The 27,431-nt window shown below is 37.2% G+C and overlaps 1 protein-coding gene across 1 annotated transcript in view; it reads left to right on the top strand.

Annotated features, from left to right (window-relative positions):
* CDKAL1 (CDK5 regulatory subunit associated protein 1 like 1) overlaps positions 1 to 27,431 on the top strand; it is a 380,700-nt gene that overhangs the window by 214,222 nt on the left and 139,047 nt on the right. The window contains exon 10 of the mRNA XM_041475400.1: positions 20,815 to 20,981. Coding sequence (XP_041331334.1) covers positions 20,815 to 20,981 — 167 coding nt within the window. The remainder of the gene's footprint in view (positions 1 to 20,814; positions 20,982 to 27,431) is intronic.

Raw genomic sequence — 27,431 nt, forward strand, 5'->3', positions numbered from 1 at the left:
CTTTTAAGCAAGCCCAGACCTCTTAGTTTTTGGCAGCTGTTTTTCCTTGGAATAAAACAAGTGGTGGTCATCTTACTGCCTGGATCCAGGTGGCACCGTTGTCTGCACTTAGCAGTGATGCTCTCTGCCGTGCTTGCATCATGTCGTGCCCTGTGACACATCATTCTCATTGCTCTTGGTTGTTCCTGCTCTGTTTGGCATTCTGGTATACATCACTAGACTGAATTGAAACTCCAGCATTTAGGCACCTGAATTTCGTGTCTTTGTCTCAGCTTTTCAAGTGAAGATATTTTAATACTTTAAATAAAAAGGTTTCTTTCTGTTGAGAAGAGCGATATTGTTTAGATAAAGCTTTGTAAGTGCGTGCTTAGGCAGAACTGAGCTGCCTATTTTCCTAATGTTTCTCTTTCAGATAGTTTATGTTTTCAACCTGACAAGGTGTTTGAGGAAAATATAACTCCATACAGCTATACTTGATTTTGCCTTAGAAAATGGGATTCCCCAGTGTGTCTCACCAAAACTCATATTGCCCTTGAATTGCAAAGCCTGGAATAGCGAGGATATGCAAATTCTATCAATCTTTGTAATTGCTGTTCAGGACACTGTCTTCTACTATGAAATCATGGATTCATCTATAATCAGTTAACTCGCCATTTTTTCCTGCCTTGTTTACACCTTGACATGTGACTGAAGTAGGTATCACAAAGAAATGTTGCTCTGTTGTGTCAGGGAACTGCCAAGAATACTCAGTAAGCTTGTTCTGCTTTTCTCAAGCGGTGGTCACTACTGGATGCTTTGGGAGCAGTGGAAGAAGCGAGGCAGCTCAAGGTGAGGCTCAGCCTAAGCTTTGCTTGGCCCCCAGCTTCATGGGCCCTCCCATGTCAGAGATTGCAGTCTGAAAATCATTAACAGCCTCTTCATAAATTTTCTTACAGACTTACAGTTCCAGTCTCTGCAGCAGCCCATAGCAACAAGTTTCGTACTTTCTGTTTCCAATAATCAATTTTGTTACTTGAAGCTTTTGCCCAAGACACTCATTGGTTCTATAAAGTTATGGAATCTGAAATACTGAAAATAGGTGCATCGCCATCTTCCTGATGATCTTCTTGGCAAGGTCAAGGTTTTGTAGATCTTCATTGTATTCTTCTTCACCTCTGTCATTCTCAGACTGAATTGTGGATTACCTGGTCTGTTTTCTTGTGTCTGCTTTATTACAGTCTTCTTTATGATAACTTTTATGAAGAAATGCCATGATAGAATTCAGAATTTTGAAATACCAAGGGTGTGTGAAAAGGCATAGCATTAGCTTCCCCTTAGTTTCGTATTCTCTTTTTATTTAGTGTTAACATTCAACTTTTTTTTTGATCAGTGGTAATTAGTTAGATAATGCTTTCAAAAATTATCTGGAGAAAAATTCCTTATTCAGGCTGTACTACATAATTTTGAGCCCCCCTTTTTCAGGGTTTCATTTTTTCTTTTTTTGTGCTGTGTTATTTTGTGTTTATCTGCACAGGCTTTCATTGGCTATGTTATTATTATTATCCCTTAGTTCATTATCATATCTGCAAGTTGTTACAACTAATTTAGTTTTTACTTCCTGTGCATAATTTTGTTGTCACAAATTTTTCTTGTCTTCCTATTTCACAGTTTTTTCGTATTGCTTTTCTCTTCAACACACCAATCCACATACAAATGTGGTAATTTCTGTCTATTGTAAAAGTTGGCAAGTTATTTCTAACAGTTGCTTCCTATCTGTAGCAAGGTAATCCACAAGAGGCATCAGTCCATCTATCCCATGACATGTTACCTTCTCTGCTACTTATTGGTGAAGGACATTTGAGAGCTCTTTGGAAATCCATATGCACTGTTTTGTCTATATATTAACTGAATTATGGAAAAAGTATAATAAACATAGGAATTCACATAAGCATAGGGATTAACATTGACATAAATAGCAGTTGCCCTTAATATGACAGAGAGTTCTATTAAGAATGTAGATGGAATGAGATGGAATGGTACCAGAATAAAATGTAACACTCACCTTCATATAACATGCAATTCGGGACTCAAAGGTATTTAATCTCTTATGCTTTAAATTCTTCATAGTATTTTTAATACTTAATTTTAAAGACTTAGTTTAAATACTTAATAGATGCTTTCTCTATGCAGAATGGTTTTGCAGCGCATCAATTTTTAAAATGAGCCACAGCGAAACTTGGTAGGGCTTGCACTCTTGCATCAGGAGTGGGGAAGTTAAATATCACTCACATCCTTTTGCATAGTACAGGTCTGATTTGATTTGCACCATCCCAGGCTTGAACTTGGAATTGTAGCTATTACAGAGCTTTTTCTAGATCCACTTTATCAAATTGGTATGTGTAATGAAAACCACTTTGCAGCACCTGTGACAGCTGATTTTGGAGCCTGTAAGTTGAACTTAGAGGCTCCAAAATTTGTAAATAGCTACTTCTGTAGTAGCTGAAAAGCTACTGAGCTGATCTTAAGAAATGAGAAGTTGATTTAAGGAGAAAGAAGCCCTAAAATGAGCAGGCAAAAGGTGAAGTTTTTCTTTCAAAGCTAACAGAAGCTCGAAGTGAGCTCCTGGAGACAGCGTCAGTCTCCTCCCTCTCTTGGCCCTTTGTACTGGCTCCTATGCTGTCCTCTCTGCTAGGATGACACACTGAATGGCTGCTCTGTGAACATCTGGAGAGCTGGATTGCAGTAGCCTTATGAGGATGCTGACAGATTAGGTTTAGTCATTGTTAGTCAATTAATTTCTTTATCCTTCTCACTGCAGGATGGAAGAGAAGAGAAATAGGTGGCTGGAGAAAAGTTGTGACTATTTAAGATGCCATGCCATTCTTCTTTGCTTTGTTTTAATCATCTTTTACCCCTGGATGCATCTTCTCATTCTTTCTAAGCAGCAGCTTACATTGCTCAGTGTCAGGACTGTCCACTGTCAAATGCTTGTCCTTCCAACTACTTTTTCTGATTACATTATTTTCATTACTGAGGGGCCAGATAGGAGGCCATGCAAGAAAGCTGTTTCTCAGCAGAAAACTTAGCAATTAAGAAAGAGGGGGGAGGAAAAACTAAGGGGAAAAAAGAAGGAGTTTGTCTTCTCAGCTTACTGTTTGATTCTGTGCAAAGATAAGTCAGGGACATAAACCTGCAGCATATAAGAGTGTGAGACCACTGTAGATCCAATAGATATGATTTTAATATTCTTTTAGGATGAGACTCTTAGAAGAAAAACAAGGGCTTGGAACAAGCTGAACAGATTTGGCAAGGCAAGTAGACTTCATTGTCAGGCTTAGTCTGCAAAGAGGTGCTCATGTTTGATGAAGAAATGTCTACTGAGACTTTCCTTTAGGCTGCAGCAGTGCTGAAACGGATGTGTCATCATTTCACCTGATTTCAACTCATGTGTCATAATTTCATCATTTCACCAATACAGAGGTGGCTTAGAAGGGAGAAGTGAAGGAAAAACAATCTCCTGAAATAACTACTCCAAACAGACTTGACTTCTGAGAGCTATCATTTGTATGCTTTTCACTTCCAGCATCCAAACTGGTGATAAAAGAGTGTGATTTCTAGAAAGGATGCATTGGGTTGATGTTTATACAGTACCTGGCACTGGTTAGAGTAATGCGAATTCCTACCATATTAGAACTAATTATGGTAAGAAGAAAAGTTACCTACTAACTTTTTAGAGGAGAAAGAGAAATGAGATGAAGGGCAGTCTTTCAAAAAGCACTTAATTTTCTTATTCCTAACATGCATTAATTATTTGAAATAAAAAATCACATCTCCATTGGGTGACATAGCCATGAAGTGTTTTCAGTTTAAAAGAGAGCTAGTTAAGTGCTCTTTGTAGGATAAGATGAATGCTATTTATTTACTGAGATCATTCAGGCATCAAAAAATAATGCTAACATTACAGAGTGTAATGTGATTCTTCTTAAAGAACCATTTTAAAAGAAATTAAATATAACCAGACTACAGACACAGCTGCAGCATAAACACTCTAGCTTGAAATAAGCCACCTTTATTTTTTTTTTTCTTTCCCTAGTACTTTAACTTCAGCCCATAATTTTATTTTTCAAGGTTCTCTGGTAGCTTTCTTTTCCTTTAAATAAGTGTCTGGGATAGGTGCTGCAAGCCAGGTCACTTGGATGTGTCCAGGCAAAAACAGTTATGCAGGATGTATGCACTGGTTTGTATTAATCCTTTAAATTAGCACTTTGTTTAGAACTTCATACAAGCATCAAATTGGTGATATATAAACCATCAAAAACTTTTCAGGTTTCTAGTCTCCTCTAAACTGGGTTGTATTCAAGTTAATCTGAGATGAAATGCATTATTGCCTTTACACGGAGTCATTCAGTCCCTCACATTTCGTAAATCTGCAGACAAAATATTAATCCGGTAGATGCAGCTATAGTAAGATTGTTTATATTTTCTCTCACTGACTTAAACAATGCTAATTTCCTCATCTTGACTCCTGTGAACTTATGGAGAAATAATAGTGTTTTAATTTATGTTATGGATTTTGAACATGCATTTTAAGTAATAACATTGGAATGCCTCGGGTTAGAAACTAGTGAGTGGCCCTGAAGATCAGATGCTTAAGTAAACTACCTTTTTCCTATGGAATAGAGCGGCAGATACTGATAATTTGAGATGAACTCCACGCAATGTCAGTAGAGTTACTTTAGTGCAGGAATAACTTCAGCCATTCTTTCAATGTATGTATTCCCTGGACAGATGAGTTCAATCCTTATAAGCCATGTCAACGTACCCTTCTGTAATTAGGTTTCTTTGGAAACTTTGTGCTTTGGTTTATTTTTACAATGCTGGTGTGTTGAATTGTAAATGCACTTGTGGTTTTTTAGAATATATCTTTATTAGGAAACACAACTTTGGAACAAAAGCATGTGTCCTTTTGTTTCTGTTTGCAGTTCAAGGTGGGCTAAATAACAAAACACTTTTGTTAGCTCTTTTTCTGATAGATATTTAGGTGGTCCTGTATCTTCCTATTAAATAATTGGAACTGCAAAAAATTCTTTACTGGCAGTCTGCACCTTGGCTAATTGGTGCTGAGGATGTCACTAGTCAGATCCAAGGACTTCCTGCTGCTGGTTTCCCAAGTTACAAATCAGAATTAGCTGCTGACAGCCAGCCAAATAACTTCAGCAAATACTTAGGACAATGGGCACTGAAAGGCACCAAGTCTGTGAAGTAAGTCAGTGGTTTATAGACACTGAAGCATTCCTGAGGATCTCTTAAGCTGAGCCACATGGTGCTCAGCTAGGAAGTTGATTGATGGTTTTACAAAGAAAAAAAATGTTTATGAAAGAATGCTTTTCTTACAGATTATCCTGCATTAATATATATCTGATGTGCCTGGCAATGTTTCAGCAGTTGGATGTTTGCCAAGCCTTGACACTTCTGCAAGACACAATGGAGTTTGTCTAGCAGCACAGAGCTTTTTGTTTTATGATCCTGTTTTTAATGAGGCAGACACTTTCATAAGTATTATCCTCCTCTAAATCAGTAACACTTGTACATTGTGATCTTTACATGTTAAATTGTTTATCCAGGCTAAAGTGGAGTCCATTTTTGCAAATTTTTGCTTCTAATCCAGAATTTCTGTCTTACTATATCATTCTGTTTCAGTGGCTGGATTAAACAAAAAAGGTAGCAGAAGGTCTCATGAAGAAGAATTATGGACCATATACAAAATGTTCAAGTGAGGGTCACTATTTATATATCCCAAAAATATGCTCAGAGGTGTTTAAATACCTTTGTAAAGACCAGTCCTCAAGGATATCAATGGGAGCTGGGAGACTGAATGCATTTGTAGATCTGTCTGTAGTAATTTCACAGAACGAGACAAAAGTTTGGTATTAAATGTCTTTATTGGACTTATTTACAAGTGAATTTCTTTTGTGCAATTTGTGCTGTTGAATATTTGTATTTTGTGTGCTGTTTTATAGAGGGGCTGGAAAGACATTAATATGCAGTGGGGAGAATTATTAAATCCTTCCTCTCAACGTGGGAAGGCAGCAGAATTTAGTAATTCTGAAACTGTAGCACAGAAATTGGTCAGGCTATGGTTCCCTTATGTTAAATTTATAATTAATGCCTGTAACAAATAAATTATTTTACTTTGAAATTTGACTTACATCTATCCTCCCTAACCTCATTAGTGAATGATATTTTTTAAGCCAAAATGTTTTTGTATGATTCAAAATGATTGAAAAGATATGTGTGCTTTCTTTTATGAGAGAAGCCTTTAACAAACCATCATTGAGGCTGAATTATTTCTCATTACTAGCAGAGAGTGGTTCATTTAAATTGCATTTAAGGTCATTGACAGGGCAGCTTGAAGGGGAGGAAAGAGAGGAGATATGCATTGTGGTTAAATGTGTTGGAACAGACCTGCAAAATAAAATAGAGACTGTCAGATAGTCTCAATATTTGTTCTGTCATGCATAGAAACATACACACAGAGAATATGCAGAAAAACTATTGCTCCAGTGGCTTGCATTCAAGCATATGGTTTGATGAATTGCTTGGAGCCCTGGTGATAAAGAATATTAACAACCTGAAGATGGCAAATCATTTAACTGCCCCATACTATTGATTACTGTCACATACTATTCTTTAGGTTTAAGTAGAAGTAAACTAAAGTATTTGCACAAGTAATTATAATTACAAGTTGCAAATTGTCATTAATCTGTACTTTTATTTATGCAATGTTTGGGGGTTTTTTTTTTGATAACCAGCTTTTTTATGATGTGATACAGCCTGCTTTCCAAAGTTTGGTGCCCTGTGATGATGATAGACTTCACCACCAGTATGAACCCCACTTTTTTCCTTGTATGATATTCAAGGCTCGTGGCTATATCCAAATGAACTGAGAGGCAGTCCTGCCTGCTTTCCCTTGAAGTGGAGAATGCTTCTCTGGCTGGTTACTACTGTTGATTAAACTTGTGGAAACTTACTGTTGTTGAGAATTCTGTTTTTCTGCCCAATTTCATAGAAATTGGTCAATGAATTTAGAAGTCACTGGAATAGAATGGTACATGCATAACATAGTCATGGAAGCCTTGTTTTCTTAGGTATCTTGATTATAGCTATATTTCTTAAATACAAGCTTAAGGAAATCTGAGTCCACATTGGAGACTTGAGTAGAGGGATTCACTTAACTGTATTGGCATCTACTAACTCAATTCACAGTAAAAGCAAAAGAGAAGTTGTTTTTTAAAAATAGAAACTGAATGTTGTCCATTCTTCTTTATTCCTAAAACCCACTCTGATTGATTTAAACTAATATTTCATAAGTAAGAGTTGATTTAAACTAATATTTCATAAGTAAGAGTGGCATCAAACCTCCTGTTTGAATAGTAACTCTAAACCTAAACAAATGAGGGAAAACTTCATAGTAATCCCAAGATGACTGGATATTTTGTTCAGCTGGAGGAAAGGAATGCATTTCTTTTGAACATTTTCTTTTAAGAGGTTTTAGTTTATTTTTCTATGCCAATCTGTAGTTAAGACTCTGGTGTTATTGAACACAGCCAGTTTTGCTCATTTCTCCAATTTGTGTTTGTGTTCATGCGTTCACACTCAGTCTTCAAAGGCTTCTTTCCCATGGCTGAGCCTCAAACAGTGTCAGAGCTGAGATACTACATGTGTGTCTAGAGCTTCTCTGTAGGTTTCAGGGAAGTGTTTTCATCCTGTGCATCACTTTAGGGTTTATGTTTATATGTTTCACTGTATTCTGTGATCTGTATTTAGGATTTATGGCATCCTTTTAATTTTTCTTTGAGGTAAGTGCTTGAAAATGGTAATTGCTCTCGTTATTTTCAGAGGATGGAGTCAAGAGAGAGGAAGTATTAGAAGGAATCTTGCTGAAAATATGGTAAACTCACAAAGCCACTTTATTCCCATATCTGTTAAGCAACCGTTTCTGTTCATACAAAAGCAGCTAAAGGTATACAACCCAATCTAAGCTGCAGCCAAATTGTTGTTAGTGTTGCATAGGGACAAAAAGATGTCTAATGCTACAAATTAAGAGTTACTATAAGCTCTTCATTAGATTATTTGGATATTACAGCACATGACCCAAGGCTAAAGTTCATGTTCTTAAAAAGAAATTATTGACAATCAAGATATGCTATTTAAGAAATGACATTTTTCCCATTTCTGAAACAGACTAAAACCAGACCTTTCATTAGGTTTCTTCTTTTTTCTAGCATTGCTAATGCTTATGGCATATGTAGAAGTGACAAATGGTGTATGAACATGCAGCAAGTTTCTTCTACTGCAGGGCAGGGTATTTTATAGTACACATTTTAATTTTTTGGTTGTACTTTGGGTTGGATATTTGATGACTTTGTAGGGTATTGTCTGTATTTTATTTCTTTATGCAACTTAGTGATATGCATTTTGCATTTTTAGTAAAACTGCTCTGCAAAGTATCCCATCTATCATTACTGGAAAACATAAACATATGCAAAAAAGTGCTCCTCTGCCTGTGGGATCATATTTCTTTCAGAAAAAATGAGAAACATTTTGGAATGGCATTTGTATTTGATTTGTGATTACTCTAGAAAGTTTGCACTGGAATTATTTTCAAGGCTCATAGGGTTCTGAAAGAAAATTGTTTGTTAAGTTCCTCTAAAAATAATGTAGTTGTGGAATTCTGAAGGTTGATTGCCATCCAACTATTACATGGATTAGTCTTCAATATGCTGTAGTAATGTTGCTCTTAGTGTTGAAAGGCTGAATATTTTACATTTTAATACAACTTCTTATGCATGTCCATACTAACTGGCAGAACTGGTGCTGCCTGGAAGAGGTTTTCTCCAACCTAATTTTCCCCTGCCCGTAGAAACTTATGGCATGCAGTGGCCAAGGGCAAGAGCACCATCCCAGGCAAACTGCAGCACTTGGCCTATAACCCCTGGGATGTTCTGCGTGTTCCTCTCCCAGGGACATGTCCCTGTCGCCATGTGAGCACCTCAGCCAGGCTTTGGAACCTGGCCTTTGCTTCCTTCTCCACTCCTTTCTAAATCAAATACACATTCATTTCCAACAGTTAATGCAGCTGAACAGCAGTTCTAAGATTTGCAAAGTTTGATACCTTTATATTTTTTCTCCTCAAGTTTCATTGCTGGTTGTGTCTTCTAGAGCTGAATACAGGTCCTAAAGGTGTTAGTAATAAGTCTGAGGAACACATTTCAGAAAATTTTAAATGAAGACAGAGGTAAACTTGTGCAACACTTGTAGACTTGTGTTACCAAGTGTTTAATGAAAAAGTATTTAGCAAATGGATGTTCTTAGATTATTTCAATAATATTTTAAGGGGTTCTTTCCTAGTGTCATCTGTTCAGTGGAGTTTTCTAATAGATGGAATAATAAACCTTTTCTGAGTGACTAGGACCTTGTTTGAATTCTACTCTTTAAAAGACTGAGTAATTTCATTCTGAATATTTTTTGTTCAAGGTTCATGGATAGAAGCTCATCTCTCATTATTTAGATTTAATTTATGTTCATATGTTGACGTATAATAAGTTCATCAAAAGGTAAATTATTGTTTAGATTGAGTCCTTTATGAGCATTAATCTGTTTGAGAAAAATACATTAATATCCTTCAAAGCCCTTGAATGATTTCTCTTTCACCTCTCTGTGGACATCTCCAACACATTCTAATTGCATTCTGCTGATGATATATTTTTGCGGTCTGTCACTGAATACTTAAAATAAATTTAGTTTAAGGTGGCTACACACCAAAAAGTCTTTGAGTACTCTGTGGGAATTCAGTAGATATAATTGAAGAACTTCATTATTTAGAACTGGGGAAGGTATATTACTAGTGCAATGCAAGCATTCTCCTTTTTTGGTCAAACTGACTCATTTAGAGTTGCAGAGAAAATACCCTTCATTTGAGAAAATATTTTAAGTAACAGTGAATTAAAAGAGATGTTTGACAGAAATCGGGTGATTGCTGTCTAATTTGTAATGCCTATTTTCCTGGTAATTATTTTTCTCATTTAAAAAAACAGAATAAACAAACAAAAAAACAAAACAACAACCCCAGAAAACCAGAAAAGGATACACACACCTTAGTTTTAGCTTATAGCCAGGTGCAGCAAGTTTGGTTTACTTGTAGATACAGGCTGTAATGGATGGATGGTATTATCTATGCTGTTAAGAGAAGGTGACTTTAGATAAAGATTATTACCCCAGAAATGGTGTTTACCCCTCTGTGTTGCTGGCTTATGGAACTGGAATCCCCTAAGTGCATTCCATGTTTAGCTGACCGCCTTGCCCTTGAACATGCTGACTCTTTTCCCTGCTTTCTTGTCTTCTAGGATACATCAGTTTGACAGATTCTTGAGCTATTTTCACAATTTGTACAAAGAATGCTTGTAATTAAAATCAGTCTTTTCCCTAGGATCCAGTATTTCCACATAAAAGTACTGTGATATATTGAGGAATTGATGAAAAACAAAGTAAAACAAGTCTGTCTTTAATAAAGTATTTCTGCATTCTGTATTGCCATTCAAGGTTTACAGTATTATGTCTTGGCTCATAACTTAGTGTGAAACAAAGCACTTAACACCTTTTTATTTGTCCCTTATGAGAGCACTCTATTCTGAATTCTAGGGTTCTTTTGTGCTTAGAACATGAAACATTTTAAAAGATGTCTCGCCTAATCTTGGTGTACGTCACAGAACAAGGATTATTTATTCATTTTTGTTAGCTTTTCAGTCAAAGAAAGACATAAGCTATCTCCTTTCTTTGATTACATTTTTGAAATGTCAACATTTTACTGTAATCCAACTTATTTCGACTAATTTTCAGCTAATTTTAAAAATATCATCTGTAAATACCTAAAATGTGTTTTCTTTCTCCTCTTGCTGTTCCTATTACAAAAAAGTAATAGTCAAAGAAAATTTTAATTAAATAGGAGTATAGAATTCAGCTCTTGAAAATGCAAAAAATTTGAACAGGAGAGTGATCTATGGAGGATGAAGCTCCATGTCAAATACTTCCAACATACCCTGGCAGCTTGTGTGCAAGCTCCTGTTGTAGAAGATTTAAGTCATTCTCCTTCTATAGATGTTATATGATGATAAACTCAAATTCAGAGAGTTATTTAGCTTGGCTACAAACATTTTTAATGACTGAAACTTGGTGTGCTGTGCTACTTCCCAAGAATTAATCAGTTTCCATGAAAACATGTTGTTTAAATTAATCCAAACTCATTAGCACTACAGAGATGGATACTCAGTAAAAAGCCTCCATTAATTAGCACTGCATCCTGTAATATGCCTACAGCTCGTGACCATTTCCTTGAATTTGTACAGTGTGTGACCCTTTGCATCTGATATTCATCTCCAGCAGAATGATAGCCCATGTTTTGGGTTTAAAACAGCGAGCGTATGTTGTAATGAGTGGCACATTACTCTCTTTTTCCCAATGAATTCCAAAGTCATAAACAAGATTTCTCATGTACCTCATTTTGAATTCAGAGCTCAATGCAGGTTTTTCATTTGTGTTTTGACAATAGGCATAGCAATAATAGGTTTTGTTTCTTCAGTTTTTAAGTTTATGGAAATTTTGCTCTTGGAGTTTTCAGCAGCTAAAGAATATTTGTGCAGGGTGCTGGACTGACCCTTCTGGTGGAGGGTTGAGTATTCTCTGCCTGCTTGTAGTACCAGGACAACATGAGCATATCAGTATTTCACAAAGTGTTTTTGTGAGGCATAGAATAGAGAGCAATAATTCCACACTTCAGGAACTTGTATTTTTATATGCTGTGTACAGGGGTGCAGAACAATTCTAAACTCATGCCTTGTCTATGTTTTCTGAAATTGCTTTCCTTTGTGTTTAAGTCTCTTCTTGCAAATCTGTTCCCTATAGTCGCCCAGTCCTTTATGCTTTATTTTCTTGCTGTATGTACCATTGCTTATCATCGAACCTGCTCCTTGAATAATGTTATTGGTTTAGCAAAGAACTAATGAACATCAGGCAGTTATGTCCCTGATCATTAATACACAAGTCTTTTACTCTGTTAACTCAGGCAGTAGATGTCCACTGTCTCCGAAAACCAAAGGAATTCTTGTAGGATGTCTGTATTTGGAATGGCAAATTTTAGTTTTATCCCTTTTTAGATGGCAAGTATAATGATTAAATTGATTTATTTTTTTCATTCTTTCATTTATGCAAGAGCTAACTTTCAAAACAGGCCATTGTGTACATAACACACATGCCTGGAAATAGGAGGGTCACAGGCAGGTGACCAATAGAAAAAGCACTGACCTCTCAAAGAATGATTTCCTCAGCCTGAAAAATAGGACCAACTCATGAAATTCAACTACGCACTTTTCCCTCCATTTAAAAAAACATCTTTTCCTCCCCTTTCTCTTCAAGCTGGCTACAAACCCCAATTTATCATCATGATGTATGGTATCATTAATCCTCCTTGAAAGCAAGATGCATAATGCTGCAGTGTTGGCACTGAGCAAACTTCAGCGGCCTGACTGTCTTCACGCCCCTTTGAGTCTCCCTTGTTCTAGCAGAATGGAACTGGACTCATAATAAGATTAGTTATCATGCTGTTTGCAGCAGCAAGTGACCTATTATCCTGTTCCCTTTCCTTCCCCTCCTTCCTCTCCCCTCTGCTCTCACACTGCAGCTACAAAACGAGTGAGACAGGGCTGCTGGTTTATGCTCTAGCAGTGAGCTGTTAGGAACAGAGGGCCCTATAGGGGTAGAACGACCTCTTTTGTAAGCAAGGACAAGAGTTTGCTTTGTGGGAGAGAGAAACCTTTTATGCTTTCTTTGGTATTTAATGATTAGTTGCCTCTATCTGCTGCATGCTTTTTATCAAGAACTCTCCAACTTTTTTTTTAATACCGTAGGAAGGAGGAATAATTTAACAAACTTTTAGCACTGTTACAAGCTTTCTTATTCCTTCTTTCAAAAAACTCCTCCTATAAAAATACTTTGCTTATCAATATAGTAGGAGAAGCGAGTAAAATAAACTAAGATGCAAATTGTAGAACTGCTAATCCCTACAACAGTCACAGGTGAACTTCCTTTGTAAATACCTTGATGGCAAAGCATTTTCTGCAGAAGGAGCAGTTCTGGTTTTGAGACTTTTATGTGATGGATTTAGATAAATAAGCAAATTCAGTGAACCCATATTCTAAATGGTTTCATCAGTTTTGTTTCTCAGATGCATGATTTTGGAAAAGTAAGATTTGGAATAAATGCATTTACAGCTTCCACTTTTGTTAGCCACAGAAGATAAAATGGAAAGCCGCTATAAGTCATGCAGTTGTTAGGTTCTTCTATCGGACTTCACATCTAAATAGAAAGCAGATGGTAGAGGATCATTACCTAAAACTTACTTTGGTGCTGCTAAGTAGATGGGTAGTTTCAGTGTGCAGTTGTTCTTGTAAAATCTCCAAAATAACCCTAAAAATTGGTGTGAAAGGTGGTAGTAGAAGTATGTGCATATGTTGTGGTAGTGGGGAGGATGGGGAGGGTTTTTAATTTGTGCAAAACACAGTGTTTTGTTATTCTAACTTAAAAGTAATTAGAGTTCTTGCTCCTAATGCTTATTGTTTTGTGGGTTTTTTCCCATATGGTTCACTTCTGATTAGATTTTGTAAATTGCATAAAATAACACAAAAATATGAATGCACTTTGAGGGGAAAAAAGTATAAAACATACATTAAAAAAATTTATTAGCACATTTTTATTGAAGTAGAACCAAGCGGTTTCCTGAACTAACTTGTATTGTGCTTGGTAAGCTATTTCTTCAGCTCTTTTCCATCAAAGTTCATTTAAACTCTGATTGCAACTTAGTATGTGAGAGAGAGACAGTACATTTTACTTTTTGAAAATATAGCTCAATCTAACCAAAATCCAAAATATGTTTCATAGTTTTGTTAAGGTAATAGCTGGAAGAGTTAAGGGGGGCCAAGGTGCAATTAATTTTTCTATTTTGCAGTTTGTGAATATAGCCCAAACTTTTTTTGCATTAGTTTGCAGGATCGGGAATTTGTTGTAAGTACCTATGTCATGTCTGTAGCAAATGATCCTTTAAATCAAGTTCCTGTTATGGCTTCAGTGGGTCTGAGAATTTCATGCCATGGGTATATACTAATATATAGCATATTTATATAAATAAATGAGAACTTTAATCATTTGTTACAGTAAACATTTACTGAAGTATGTTGGCAAGGAGAAAGAAAAAAACGCCTTTAATTTCATTACTAAGTGTGGTAGACAACACAGCCAAGCAGAATCTTCCAAAGCGATACTGTTCAGTGTTCTACTTTTAAAATAACATGTTATTCCTACATAGGTGGAATGATCTCAGTCAGTATAACTTGGTCTGTATGCCACTTCGTATTAGTTTCCAAACATTTGTTCTCAAAAATATGTAGACCATAAAAGTTGCTGTGTTCATTTCCTAAGCACTCTAATATATGTGTCATCCTGTGGGTAGTAGAAACCACAGCTGCTTTAAAGGCTTGTAGTGAACTTGGCACTTGCAAAACACAGCTCTAGTTTTTGTACCTGCAGACTGACATGCAGAAGTAATAGAAATAATCCTGCCCTGAGAGGCATCCAAGTGTGCTGAGAGTGCTGGCTGAAGTCATTATGAGACTGTTCTCTCTCATCCTTCAAAGGACATGACAACCAGGGGAGATTCCTGATGAGTGGAAGAGGGGGGAAGTGTCACCCTGCCCTCCAGGAAGAGCAAGACTGGAGAACTACAGGGCAGTTGAACCTTACTCTGCATGGAACAGACAATCCTAGAAGCCACATCCTGGCACAGGAAGGCAAGAGGGTGCTTGGGAACACTTGGCATAGGATTGCCAACAGCAAGCCATGTGATGGGCCTGAGTGGCTTTTCAGATGGGATGTCTGGCTTTGTGGAGGATAGGAAAGCAGTGGAGTTGAGGTGTTTTGGGGTGGGTTGGTTTGGGGTTTTTGGGGGGGTGGGGTGTTGGGGTATTTTTTGTTTTCTTTTGGGGTTTTCTGTTTTGTTTAGGTGTAGTTTGGTTTTGTTTACCTGTAATTTGTCTTATTTTCAGCACAGTTCTTAATGTTCTTAGAGTGGTGAAGTATAGACTGAAATACTGGATGGTGGGAAGGTAAAGGATTTTATTGGACTGCCAGATTTCCAGAGTGGCAATCCATAGTATAAGGTCTAGATGGCAGGTACTAAGGGTGTTTTGCAGCCAGTATTTAATGTCTTTCATAACAAGGTGGAATCTGGGAGATGATACTCAAATTAGGGGAGTACTTGACTGGCTGGAGGGTACAGCTAATATTGCAAAGGACTTCAACTGCCTGGAGAAATGCACTTAGTGTAATTTCATGAAGTTTAACAAAGGCAGGTAAAATGTCCCAAATCTGGGATGAAATAAAACCATGCTGCATTATGGATGTGCAGAGCTGACTGTCAGGGGAGCAGCTTTGCAGCCTATGGAGTTCCTCTGGGAAAGCTGGTGCACATGAGTCAGCAGTGGAATCTCTCTGCAATTGCCAGCTGTGCCCCAGCTGCTGTTGGAGAGTGCAGCCGCAGGCCCCAGGGAGTGACTGGTGCCTTGGATTTGGCAATTGTGAGACATCACAGAGAGAGTGCTCTGTCCATTTTTGGGTGCCGCAGGACAAGGCTGACACACTGCAGCAATTCAGCAGAGGGACATTGCAATGATCAGGAGGGTGGAGCACATAATAGACAAGAAATGGATTTGTGAAAAGAAAGCTGAGTTACTGCTGTTTATGACGGCCTAATGGGACTGTAGAGAGAAGACAGAGCCAGACTGTCTTGAAGTCAGACAGGTCTTGCAGAGATGACAGTTAACAAGCTGCACAATCTGGAGCACAGCAAATTGCAATTAGGTGAAAGTAAAATTTTTTTACTCTTAGGCTGATCAAATATTGCAACAGATAACCCACAGTGGCTGTGGTATTGCTGTCCTTGGAAATATTCAGAACACTACTGCAATTGTAGTAGGTCAGCCCACATTCATTATGTTCAGATCTTGTTCTCCTGTTTGTGGCAAACATTAACAAAATCAGAGTGTACGACCATCTTCCATTTACTTAAGACTGTCCAGAGGGGTAAAAAAATAGGTATTTTAAAAAGAAGAAATACTTTTGAGCATTAATAAAGATCTTCTAGAAATTCAGGCTGTGAGACAGTTTGTATGCAGCGTGTCTTGAGCAGAACTGCAGCACTGCATTTATCTGTATGATACGGTGCTGAACCATAAGCTGACCTGCACTTCACAATATACAGAAAAAGCATTGGTCCTTTAGGTCATAGCCTGACAGCTTGCCTCTTTCAGCAGCCCTGAACCTAGACCTGTCTTTTTTACTTCAATCTACTTGCATCATCTGCTTGCCAGATAATCCTGCATTCTCAATTTATCACAGTTTGGTGTGAGTTACTATCTGAATAACTAGGGTTTGTATAGGACTGTGTCCAGCTCCATTCTTTCTGTCTTCCAGAAGCCCTGTATATATACAGATGAAATAAGAATAAGGATTTCTTGGTGAACTGGAAATGAATCCTTCCAAATCCCCCTTAGCATCAGTGAGTTGTTCCCAGTTTGATTTTCTCTTCCAGGGAAATCCCTGTAACGGGATGCTTCATTGCTGATCCATGTGGTTGAACTGTCTTAACAGGACACTTGGATGATGGTGAATCAATGCTTGCAGAGTACTTCAGAATTACAGGAGGAAACTGATTCCTCCAAATCTCAGTTTCTGTTTAAACTTGCATTATATCCAGATTGGTACAGTGATCTGCTGTTTGCACAGTTCTTCACAATTTCCCAGTTAAGGCACTGATTCAGCAAAGTAATACACTGCATCAAGTATGTAAATGGTTCCTGTAAAATCCATGCTGAATAAATAAGGAGAAATTCAGTTAATTGAAGAGAAAATAAAGTAGGCTAAGCTCATTCTGAATAATGAATTTGGTGTTTTCTAAGCCTTCATCTTTGGCCATGTTTTTTTTTGTTTTAAAGTAATTCTAATGTTGTGATCAGGAATGGTCAGATTGACTGTCCTCAGATTGACTGTCCTCAAGTCTGCAAGACACAAGCATTTATGTAAGGCCTCCCCTTGGCAGATGGTCTTTGAGATTTCTGTGGTGCACTGGGAGGGGTATTTCTGTGGTCTGTGCAGCACTGCAGGCTGCCATAAGAATTCACTGTTGGAGAAGGAATCACAAGGAGGTCAGGCAGTTATTGATAAGCATATGTGGGCTACTGAGAAGGTCACAGTCAGGGGCCTCCCACTGAAGCAGCCTGCAGAGAATTGTGCTGTTAGAAAAGCCACTCCGGTTCACATTAAAAAATCTGCCAGGAAAGAGAAGAACAGGGAGGGAAGGAGAAGAAAAATCAGAAGGATTTGGGGATTGAATTTAATTTGTACAGTCTGTTATCAAATATGAGAATTTCACTGATATTGGTTTCCGGTATTTTAACATCTTCAGATCTTTTTGTAGATTGAAATAAATTAATTTTTCTGATGGAGTGCACTTCTCTTCAGTTTAAAGGATGTTTGATACTGCCGAAAACAGTGTTTACAATAGTGATGTGAAGATAAAGCAAAATGAAAATGCTATAAGTTTTTTATTAAAGACATTAATAATTTGAAGTGGTCTCTAAACCAGGAATGCACATATTTTGGCAAAGTGATATATGTAGGATTTCTTACCTCCTTTAATATAAGGATTGCTTACCCCACAGAAATTAAATTAAAACCCGTATCAGATAATCTGCGATGAGTATTCTTTATATTGAGACATGTGAGAAGGAATAGGCTCAGAACTTTCTTCATTTGCTTGGAATGAAGCAAATATTGGAATATTCTTTTTCCAGCTTTTTTGACTCTCAGTAATCTCCAGGTACAGCAGAGCAGAGATCAGAGGCCAACTGTTAAGGTTTCTCTTTTGTGCTGGATAGTGATGGTAGAGTGAGAAATAAACCACGAGCTGTGACCAAAGGCAGACTTATAATTACTTGGATATAGCGATAATTGGCCTTAATACTGTAACAAATGCTCTGAGTTTGCACATCTGAAGCCTCCCATTTGGATCAATTTTCTTGTTTACAAAATCAGCTTGCCTTTATTAGCACCAAGATTGCCCAGTAACAGGGTGGTGAATAATCAAATGAGGTTCACTGCAAAAGAAAATAAAAATATTATGTACGTGATTAGACAATTGATTTAAACAGGTTCCTGTGGAGGGCTGGAGTTTGGAGGGGAACTTGGTGGAGTGAAAATGGGGGGCGTTGACTGACTTCATTAATACTGTTTGAGAGGTCTATTGTTTTTTTTTTCTTACCTGGTATAAGTTTAGGCTCCTAAACTGGGGATGCAAAGGACTAAAAAAAAGGTCTAAAATCAATCTACACAGAACCTCTTTGATACACAGTTGTGTACAAAGTTGATTTATCCTAATGATCCTACTTGTAAATATTTATCACTCACAGTATCTTTCAGTATTTGAAGATCCATTTTGTCAACCTGAAATTGGGACATGAACTTTTTCATAAAATACAGGTGTTCTTCCCCTCCCTGCGCCCCCCCGCCCCCGGTAATAAGACTACATCCTTGGATCTCTCAGCATGCATTATTCCCATTGCTTGTTGTTCAACACCCTGATCGGGGAACAGATGAGACAGTTATTCCTGCTGTTGCTGATTTACTACTACAGCTGCTTCCTCTTCTTGTGATTTAATTTGAAGTTTCAGCCCACCAGGGGGCTAATGGTCCCCACCTATGTAGCTTTAAAAGCTCGCTGTTGTTTTCCACCGGAATGTTATTTCCATTCCTAGCCAGTGATTTATTTTTTTTCCCTCAGTGTTCGTCTGGTAACTGTGAGGCAGTATTCCATTAGCCATTTTCATGAAAAAAAAGAAAAAGGAAATCCAACCCAGACCCCATGCAACTCTTTAGATTGAAAGCTTGCAAATGAGAATTGCTCTCTTACAGTAGAAATTCAGCAAATCAATAAATTCTGTACTGTTCTTATGGCTATTGGAGACTGATATAAAGAAACACAAACTAAACAAAACAGCATCTTTCAATCATTTCGATTCCTTACATTTCTTTTCTTTTTTAACATACAGCATATAAAATTCACTTATTTTTTCATGTGTTTCAGGAAAATGTAGGGCAGGCAGCAAACTCAGGAGTATGTTTCATGGTGGGTACTGCCTGTGGTGAGATGAATTCCAAAAACATTAGCAAGTGCTCTGAAATCCACAGTGTAATTGTGTCCTGCAGGCAGATTCTGCACAGGGAGCTCAATTTGAGTGTCACTACAAACTTGTGACTGCAAATGGTTGACCAAAGAGTACTTAGTACTTCAGAAATGCTGTACACCAGACTTCTCTCAAGATACAAATTGTACATCTCCCTCACTAACCTATTCTTGAAGCAAAACCTAAGAAGTTTTCCAGTTAATCTTAAATTTTTAAGCATTTTTCATTCTAAGTAATAAATTACCTTGAAAACATTTCTGTACCAACAGGATTAACTTTGATGCTCAGCATGGCTTGCCATTATTGTTGCAGTGTGAATTTAAGAGTAGCAGTCTTGGACTTACATTTTGTAAAACATTTGGTTTTCTAGGTTTATTGCTTTTTATGTGATTAAAGTCGGTGTATGTGCTTAAGTTTTCCTCATTTGAGTATAAATTTGTAACATAAACATTTTTATTTCCGATACATTCTCTGCTGGCCGAAAGTGTGCTTTCATGAATTATGCACCTTCTAGTGTTTGATAATTTCTTTTACCAGTTTGTGGTTTTAGAAGTTTAGCTCTTCATTAATGTGTGAGTTAATGCTGTCTTATCTTGCTGTAAATCACAGGTGTTTTCTTCACAGACACTCTGGGTTTGATGGTTTATTTCTTGCTTTGGGGTAGTAACAAAGGGTAGAGGGATTGTATTGCAAAAAAGGATGAAGGCTGGGCAGGCTGGCACAAGTGGCTGCATTAAACCTCAATGCTTTCAGCTATTGTTAAAGGGTGGTACAATCTTCCTCTCTTTGGGTAGGAGGATATTATTACCAAATATCAGTGTCCAAGGTTGCTATTTACAATATAAATCAAATGCACTACTTCCTTAGGCTTTGATTGATGGAAAATGAAGCATAAACTGCCAGGAAACAGGCTTTCCCATATTCTCACTCAGTTGTGCAGTGGTCACTAACCTTTTCAATACAACCTTAATATTGCATTGCTAATTGTTTAATTTAAAGAATACAAGATTTTAATAGTTACTTCAGGAGGAATGTTAATCACCGTGCTTTACAGTTGGTTTTGCTCACTGGAAGCTTACCAGTTAATAAGCTAACTATTGTAATAACCATTAGTGCAAACTCTGCTTGGGTGATGTCTCTTGCGGTGTTTAATGAATTAGACTCAAAAAATAAAACAGAGTATTAAACTTGTCTGACTTGCTGTAGAGGCAGCACAGAATTAGTCATTGGCTGTGAATGTTAATCACTCCACAGCAATGATAATTTACAGCATTGTTGTAGCACTCTTGTGCTCATAAAATGAACTTAATAACCCACTGCTACCCATGGGATAAGCCTTCCTTCTCCTTCCCTCCCCTTTGCAATTGAATACCCAGTCTGGCTGCATAATAGCCACGTGAAATACTGCATTTAAAAGAGTGAGCAGCTGTATGATAAAATAAACAGCTCTAAAACAGATTTGTTAATTATCTCTTTCTTTTATTCACAGAGGGTGTTTGTGAGATATGGCTGACCAGTGAAGACACAGGGGCTTATGGCAGAGACATTGGCACAGATCTCCCCACGCTTCTGTGGAAGCTGGTTGAAGTTATTCCTGAGGGAGCTATGCTGAGGCTTGGCATGACAAACCCTCCCTATATTTTAGAGCATCTGGAGGTAAGGAAGAAAAGGAATCATTTATATGCCGACATGGACATTCATTGAGTGAGTCAGCATGGAACCTTGTGTGAAGTGTCTTTCGTTTTAAGCAGTAGCTTAAAAACATAATAGACTTAAAATACATTTGCAACATTATACTAAAAGTGTAAAACCACTTGCCTGACACAGCAAGTTATTGAGATAATAAGATCCTTTAGTAATTTTGGAATTATAATATTACTGAGATCTCTGACGTGTAGGACTTTATTGTAGTGATGTTCGTTTGTGTGTATATCTAATGTTTCCAAGAACTAAAGGAAATGTCATTTGCAAGTGATGGACTATGGGATTGAATTTTTTATCCTGCTGCACCTTAGACAAATATTTCCAGAAACACTATATGGTGGTCTCACTCAGTGATGCATTCATTATCCTACTTTCAGTGTGTTTAGAACTTCCATGATAAGAAATAGAAATGTAAGCGTATATCTGCGTTAAAAATAAATGTAACAAAGCAGTTCAATGAAATTAGAAGTATATAACAGTGTGAATTTGAAAGAGTAGCTTATTCATGCAGAGGAGGAAGTGAGTTTCTTCTGAAAGGTCGGTTGATTTTGATGGATTCTGTCACCTAATGAATTTATTGAAATTCCTAGAAACTGTCCACAGAATGAATGCAACTGTAAAGAGGAGGAAAAAAGGAGAGAAGGATATAGTTGAAAGTAAATTTTGTAACCGTGTGCATGTTTAATACGCAGATAAGTAGCTGGTATCCATGCTGCTTTCCCAAATGTAACATAGCATTAATAGTTGCACTTGTATTTTCTTAAGATGTCAAGGACAGTATTTTCTCATCAGAGTGCTATAACTGCACCTTTGCCTATTGTTGAAGCATGTGGACCAGAGGAGTCTCATCTTGGTAGGAATAAGCAGGTTTTCACTTCACCAGCTAAAGAATTTGAACTGCAAAAAATTGCAAGAAACTTCCTGGGTTGTTATTTGATTCTTCATTAGGAGAGACTTTTAACTCAGCACTCTGAATGGGCCCCTTTAGGAAGCAGTGTGGTAGTGTTTTTGAGAATTTGCATTGTGTCTGGGACTCTCATATCTGCCACAAGCTTTTCTTCCTTTCTTTTTGTATTTTAACATTTTTCAGCATCTTGTACAAAAGCAAATCAAGCTTTTAGCAATTTTCACAGTTAATTCCTTTGCTTTCATTTTTAGTTCACATTATTAAAAGTGTTTTGGCATAGACTGCTGCTTTTGTCACTGCTGGTCATTGTATGAGTGCTCTCAAAGCTTTAAAAAGTAGAAAAATCAGTTGCTGTAAATAACAAACTACTCTGCTGAGATAAGGGGCATTCTTGATAGAATCCAAGAAAAGTGGAAAGAACGTTGCTTTCCTGCAATCATAGTAAGTGTGAGCATGTCACAAATCTGTAAATTTATGATATCTAACTAGTCTTACTGTTTCTAAATTTTCCAGAAGGTGCTGTAGGTAGGACTAATTTTTTACCTGACTCATATTTAGGAAAAGTACTCTTATCTCTTTAAAAATGCATCTTTAGGTGTCATGGCAAAGGTAGAGGAATTCATGGAAGCCTATTGGAAATGTCTGTCTTGAGTGTTGCTGGACAGAACATGTGTTTGTGTGCACCAGCCTTTTTGTGCAGTAGCAGCATCTGCTGTTGCTTGTCCTCTTCAGTGTTCCATACAGTTTCCAATTTATATGATTTTTCTAAGGATTATTTAATCACATTTCCATGTTTCATGTGTGACCAAGAATTTCTGATCTTGAAATTTTGTGACATAATTTTGCTGATTTGTCAAACTAACTTAGTGAATTTTTTTTTTTTTTTTTTTTTTTTTTTTTTTTTTTTGCTTTTTGCATTTCTGTTTAACTTCCTCTTCCAAGCTTACCAGACTTTTCTCTGAAGGATCACTGGGGAATGTAAGCAGTCTCCTGTATATGTTTTCACCAAACAAAAGAAACTTTTTATTGTCAATGTGCTTTTGACTTTCCAGTTGGCGAAAGGGTAAAACTGTAATTTCTTTAAAAAACCAAAAATTAAGTGAGAAGCTGATTAACCCTCATGTCAGTTGATTAGGATAAAATCCAGATGTAGATCTGTTATCTCCTGAGATGTGAAGATGTGTTATTCATTGTAAACATCTTTCATTAATTGTTTTAAAAGGTGCTGCATTTTATTGATTTTTTTTTTTTAGAAATCAACTTTCTAATTATAATGTTGTTTGGCTTTCTGTGAAAAAAAATTATCTGGGAAAATGTACTAATCTTGTGTCACTTCTTGTATGCAATACAAAGGACAAAATCATTCCAATCATGTATCTTTTTTAAAAAACAAACATTTTTGGCATGAAATTGTACTCATGCAATTGCTCGGCAGGGGTTTGTTTCACTTTCAAAATGATATGTGACATAGAGCAACAGTATTCCTCTAAATGTAGAAATTAATTTTGAGATCTGGATAAAGCTTCCCTGCAGACTCAGCCTAAAAGCAAAAAATTTGATTTGTTCACTTTTCTTCCATATTTATTGGAGCTTACCTGCAGGTGAGAGTGTTTCATCTGCCTCAGTGTCTGGGAATCACTTTCATAGTCTCTACTAAGAAGTAGTAGCCAACAGCTCTGCTATTCCACTGATGGAGGCCAGCACAAGGAGAGGAGGAGGAGGAAGACGACTTCCCTTGGGTCAGGAGTGGTGGGATTAGAGCAGAGGAGGGGGCAAAGAAAAGCTCCTCTGCAATGGCCATTAAGGCTCTTATGCTGGAAGGCTTGGTAGATTTGGGGGTCTGGGCCAGTGGCCATTTAAACTCAAGCTTGTTTTGGGTAGGGAGTCAGTTTAAGTTTTCATATGATTTAAAATAGCATAACCAGTGCCTTCAGGTACTGCTGTCAGATAAATGCCATTTTGTACTTGAAGATGTTTGTCATTTCAGAGGATGCTGTTAATCTCATGAAAATCCTTACTATGCTTGTGTTTTGCGGTCTGACAATTTAGTACTTCAGTTTTTTTATTCAGTAAATATGGTGGTAGAAGTGTCTTGTGTAGCATGAATCATCTTGGGATGAGAAGCAGGCATGTTCTTTCAAATTATAAATTTTGCATTCACTTGTGCCTTCTTGTCTAAAAAGAAAGATACATTTGGAACCATGCAATGTTTTATAGTCATGCAAAATATTAGATGCTTTTTTTGGCATGCTGGATACTAACCTATGTCATTACAAAAAGAGCCTTTATTATAATTATTCAGGGTATAATCTAAAGTACTAGATTTTTTATCTGCTGTTTTCTTTAGCCACAGATAATGTCTGTACTTACATTACTGCATAGTATGAAGTATTAAGAGGAGATGAGGAAAACAGACAATTTGGTAGTTGAAGGCACTATATCTAAATTTATCTGCATTTTGGAGTCTTTGCTTCAAGATAAATGTAATTCTCTTAATCAAACTTTCCCACTACCCGTGATCCAAAGCTGTTTCAAAGACATACCATTAGTTTGAATCCTGCTGTTTCCACCCGTGTGGATGGAGTACATTCACGGTGAACCTGGAGTATGGCTACTGCTCTGATTTCCTTGGAAGCTAATTTAGTTTGTCTACTACAAAGTTCACCCCAGACTGAAAGAACTGATGTCTGTGAAGGGAGCATGGGGAGCTGAATTTTAAAATTTCACTGCTGCTTTCACTGGGCACGTCAAAGTGAGCACAGCAAATCCTGGCAGAACTTCTCCAGCCTGAGGTTTGCTGTTATGACAGAGAGGATTATTTGGGGTGTTCAAAAAAACTCAAGGACCAGAGACTCAAACTCTTGGTCGTGTCACTATGACTGGGAAAGAAGTTAGAGTTTGCTTTACCTGCAGGAGACATCCTCAGTTTTACTCTCAGAGAAAACCTCGCCAAGCAACGGAGAGAGTTTGCATTTTCCAAAGTGCTCTCACAGTCTTAGCAGTCTGTTTGAATGGATACACCATGAAGCATATAGCTTGCTTATTTCAAGGTTGGTCTCAAACTGAGATTTTTGAAACACGCCCTTGCCAGGTGTCTGTCCTATCTTAAAATGTTGATGCAACATGACATTGAGGAAAACTTGGGATTTTATCTACATGGAAGAAAATTTTAATAAACACACATGGACTATGGCCAGGGAAAAATAATTTGGCCCAATTTCTTTTTTTGTTTTTTTTTGTTTTTTTTTTTTGTTTTATATAGTCCTTCAAAAACCTGCAAGGAGTGTATGTGTGTATGGTTACCTTGTGTGTTCTTGCCCATATGTCTTTGCACGGAGCTACTGCTCTAGTTACACACACTGCCAGATGTCAAAGATTTTATCACCCCATGGTATCAACATGTAGTAAAAGTACAGCATATATACTTTATATATATAAGGAATACACCCTGCTTTAGAGGTAAGCTCCAGACTTTTTTCCCCAGTCATATTATGAAGCTACTCGCTAGTGCTCTGGTGAGACAGTGTTTAACATCCACTTCCAGTGACTGATGGAAAGGGAGGGTTGGGAAAAATCCATGAAAGCAATGGTAGTAGAGAAACGATGAATGGGAATTGGTCTGAAAAGTAAAAAATAAGGCGAAAGTAAAAAAATAAAAAAGAAAGTAAAAAAAATGCAAAGTAAAAAGTAAAAATAAGGTGAAGTATAGCAGCTTGAAATTAATGTTCATGGCATAGTGTTAGATACTGATTTTGCCTTGACTATATTTCACTTTTCCTTGGGTTGAAACTTAATTTTCTTTTTAAGTTATCCAGGGCTCTGTCCAAATCACAAGGGACTCTAGATCATCCAGACTGTAAAAGGGCAGGGAATCACATCTCAGCCTTAGCTTGCCTCCTTTGTGGATTTAACATAATCCCAGAGTTGTCTGGGATTTTAGTATGGCACTTCTGTGAGTGATGGGATGCTTCCAAATCTGTATAAAGGAGGCAGTTCACACCTGCCATTCCCGTAAGTGCTTAATTTCACATGACTAGATGAGTAGTTGTCTTTGTCACCTGTCAAAATGAGTCTGTCTCAAACCATACTATATGCCATCTGTGGGCTGTATCTCCGTTATTAATTCAGGACAGTTGAGTGATACACCAGCCATTGAGATGGAGTCTGCATGGCAGCAGAGCCTTGAAATGCAGAAGGTGTGCCAAGTGTACCACGAGTCGCAGTAGTATTTCTTTGCTCTTTTGCTTTGATTTTTCGTGTCAGCTCGGTGTTTGTGTTTCTTAACCTCATTGAAGCTGATACCCTACAGATGGCTCCCTCAAATGTGCCCTGACACAGCACACAGGAAATTGTTACAGTATTACAGTAAAATTACTAATTCACTTTTCTTTTTTCTCTGTTGTCCTTTTTTTCCTCTGAGTGCACCAAGCGTTTTTGAGCGTTGTGCATAAGCTCAAGTTTTGAATAACCTCGAGTGTAAGCTGATTTGAATTACTTTTAAAAAGGGAATAATATGCACACATTCCTCAATGGCAAATAAAAGGGCAGCATAATTTCAAGAATTAAAAGGACTTTAGGGCATGTATTTGCTTTGTTTCTAGTATTATTTTTTGTCATTTTCATAGACTGTTGCTTTTGAAAGTGCCAATTAAAATCTGTTGATTTGACCAGAAAAAATGAAAACTGCGGCATACATTTAAATAAATGAATAGTTAAGCCCCTGACTTCTTATTATTGTGAGTTTTGTAGTGTTTTGTACTCGGTGGACCATGCAACTTTTCGTGCACTAATTACAAAGTTGTCTCTGTGCAAACTGTGTCTGTTTTGCTAGCAGTATAATTGAAAGGAACCTCAGATAATAAAGGGAGGTGGATGGGGCAATTGCCTCTGTCCTCCTGAAAAAAATAAAAGGTGAGGTATGAAGGGATGTGTACTGTTTCCTTTGGTATTATGTTAAATGCTTGTTTGTCCTATGGAATCTGTATGTGCATCTTTGCTTACTCTCTGTATTCCTGGTTTTTATTTTTTAGTACTAAAATGGTCTGTCTCTCCTGTTCTTCCTCTCAAAGCATTCTTTGTCTTTGGGGTTTTCAAATGTAGCACGTTTCCTTTAAATTACTCCTTAAGACATAGTGTCATGGGAACATGAGCTCACCCCAGAGTCAATGTACTTTTTTATATTATGGCACTGGGAAATGGATGAATCTCTGCTGTGCTTTGGGATACATTTTGTCATGCCATTTTCTCTAATCTAGAATTCTAACATCTCATACACAGCAGATCCTATCGTCTGTAAATGCTTGGTGACATGTTCGTTTCCAGCTGGTAGAATATGATTTGGCTTAATAAATGTCAAAATAAGAACCCATTTTACTCTTCCTGAAGGTTTTATGCTGTATTTGTGAATGTTGGGTTCTGTCAAAAACCTTAGCAAATTGGGAACTTTGAACAATAAAGGTTTCCTTCCAGACAACATGGAAGGGAATATTTGTGTT

Source organism: Pyrgilauda ruficollis, unplaced genomic scaffold (genome assembly GCF_017590135.1).
Source record: "Pyrgilauda ruficollis isolate IOZ18807 unplaced genomic scaffold, ASM1759013v1 scaffold35, whole genome shotgun sequence".
Lineage (NCBI taxonomy): Eukaryota > Metazoa > Chordata > Aves > Passeriformes > Passeridae > Pyrgilauda > Pyrgilauda ruficollis.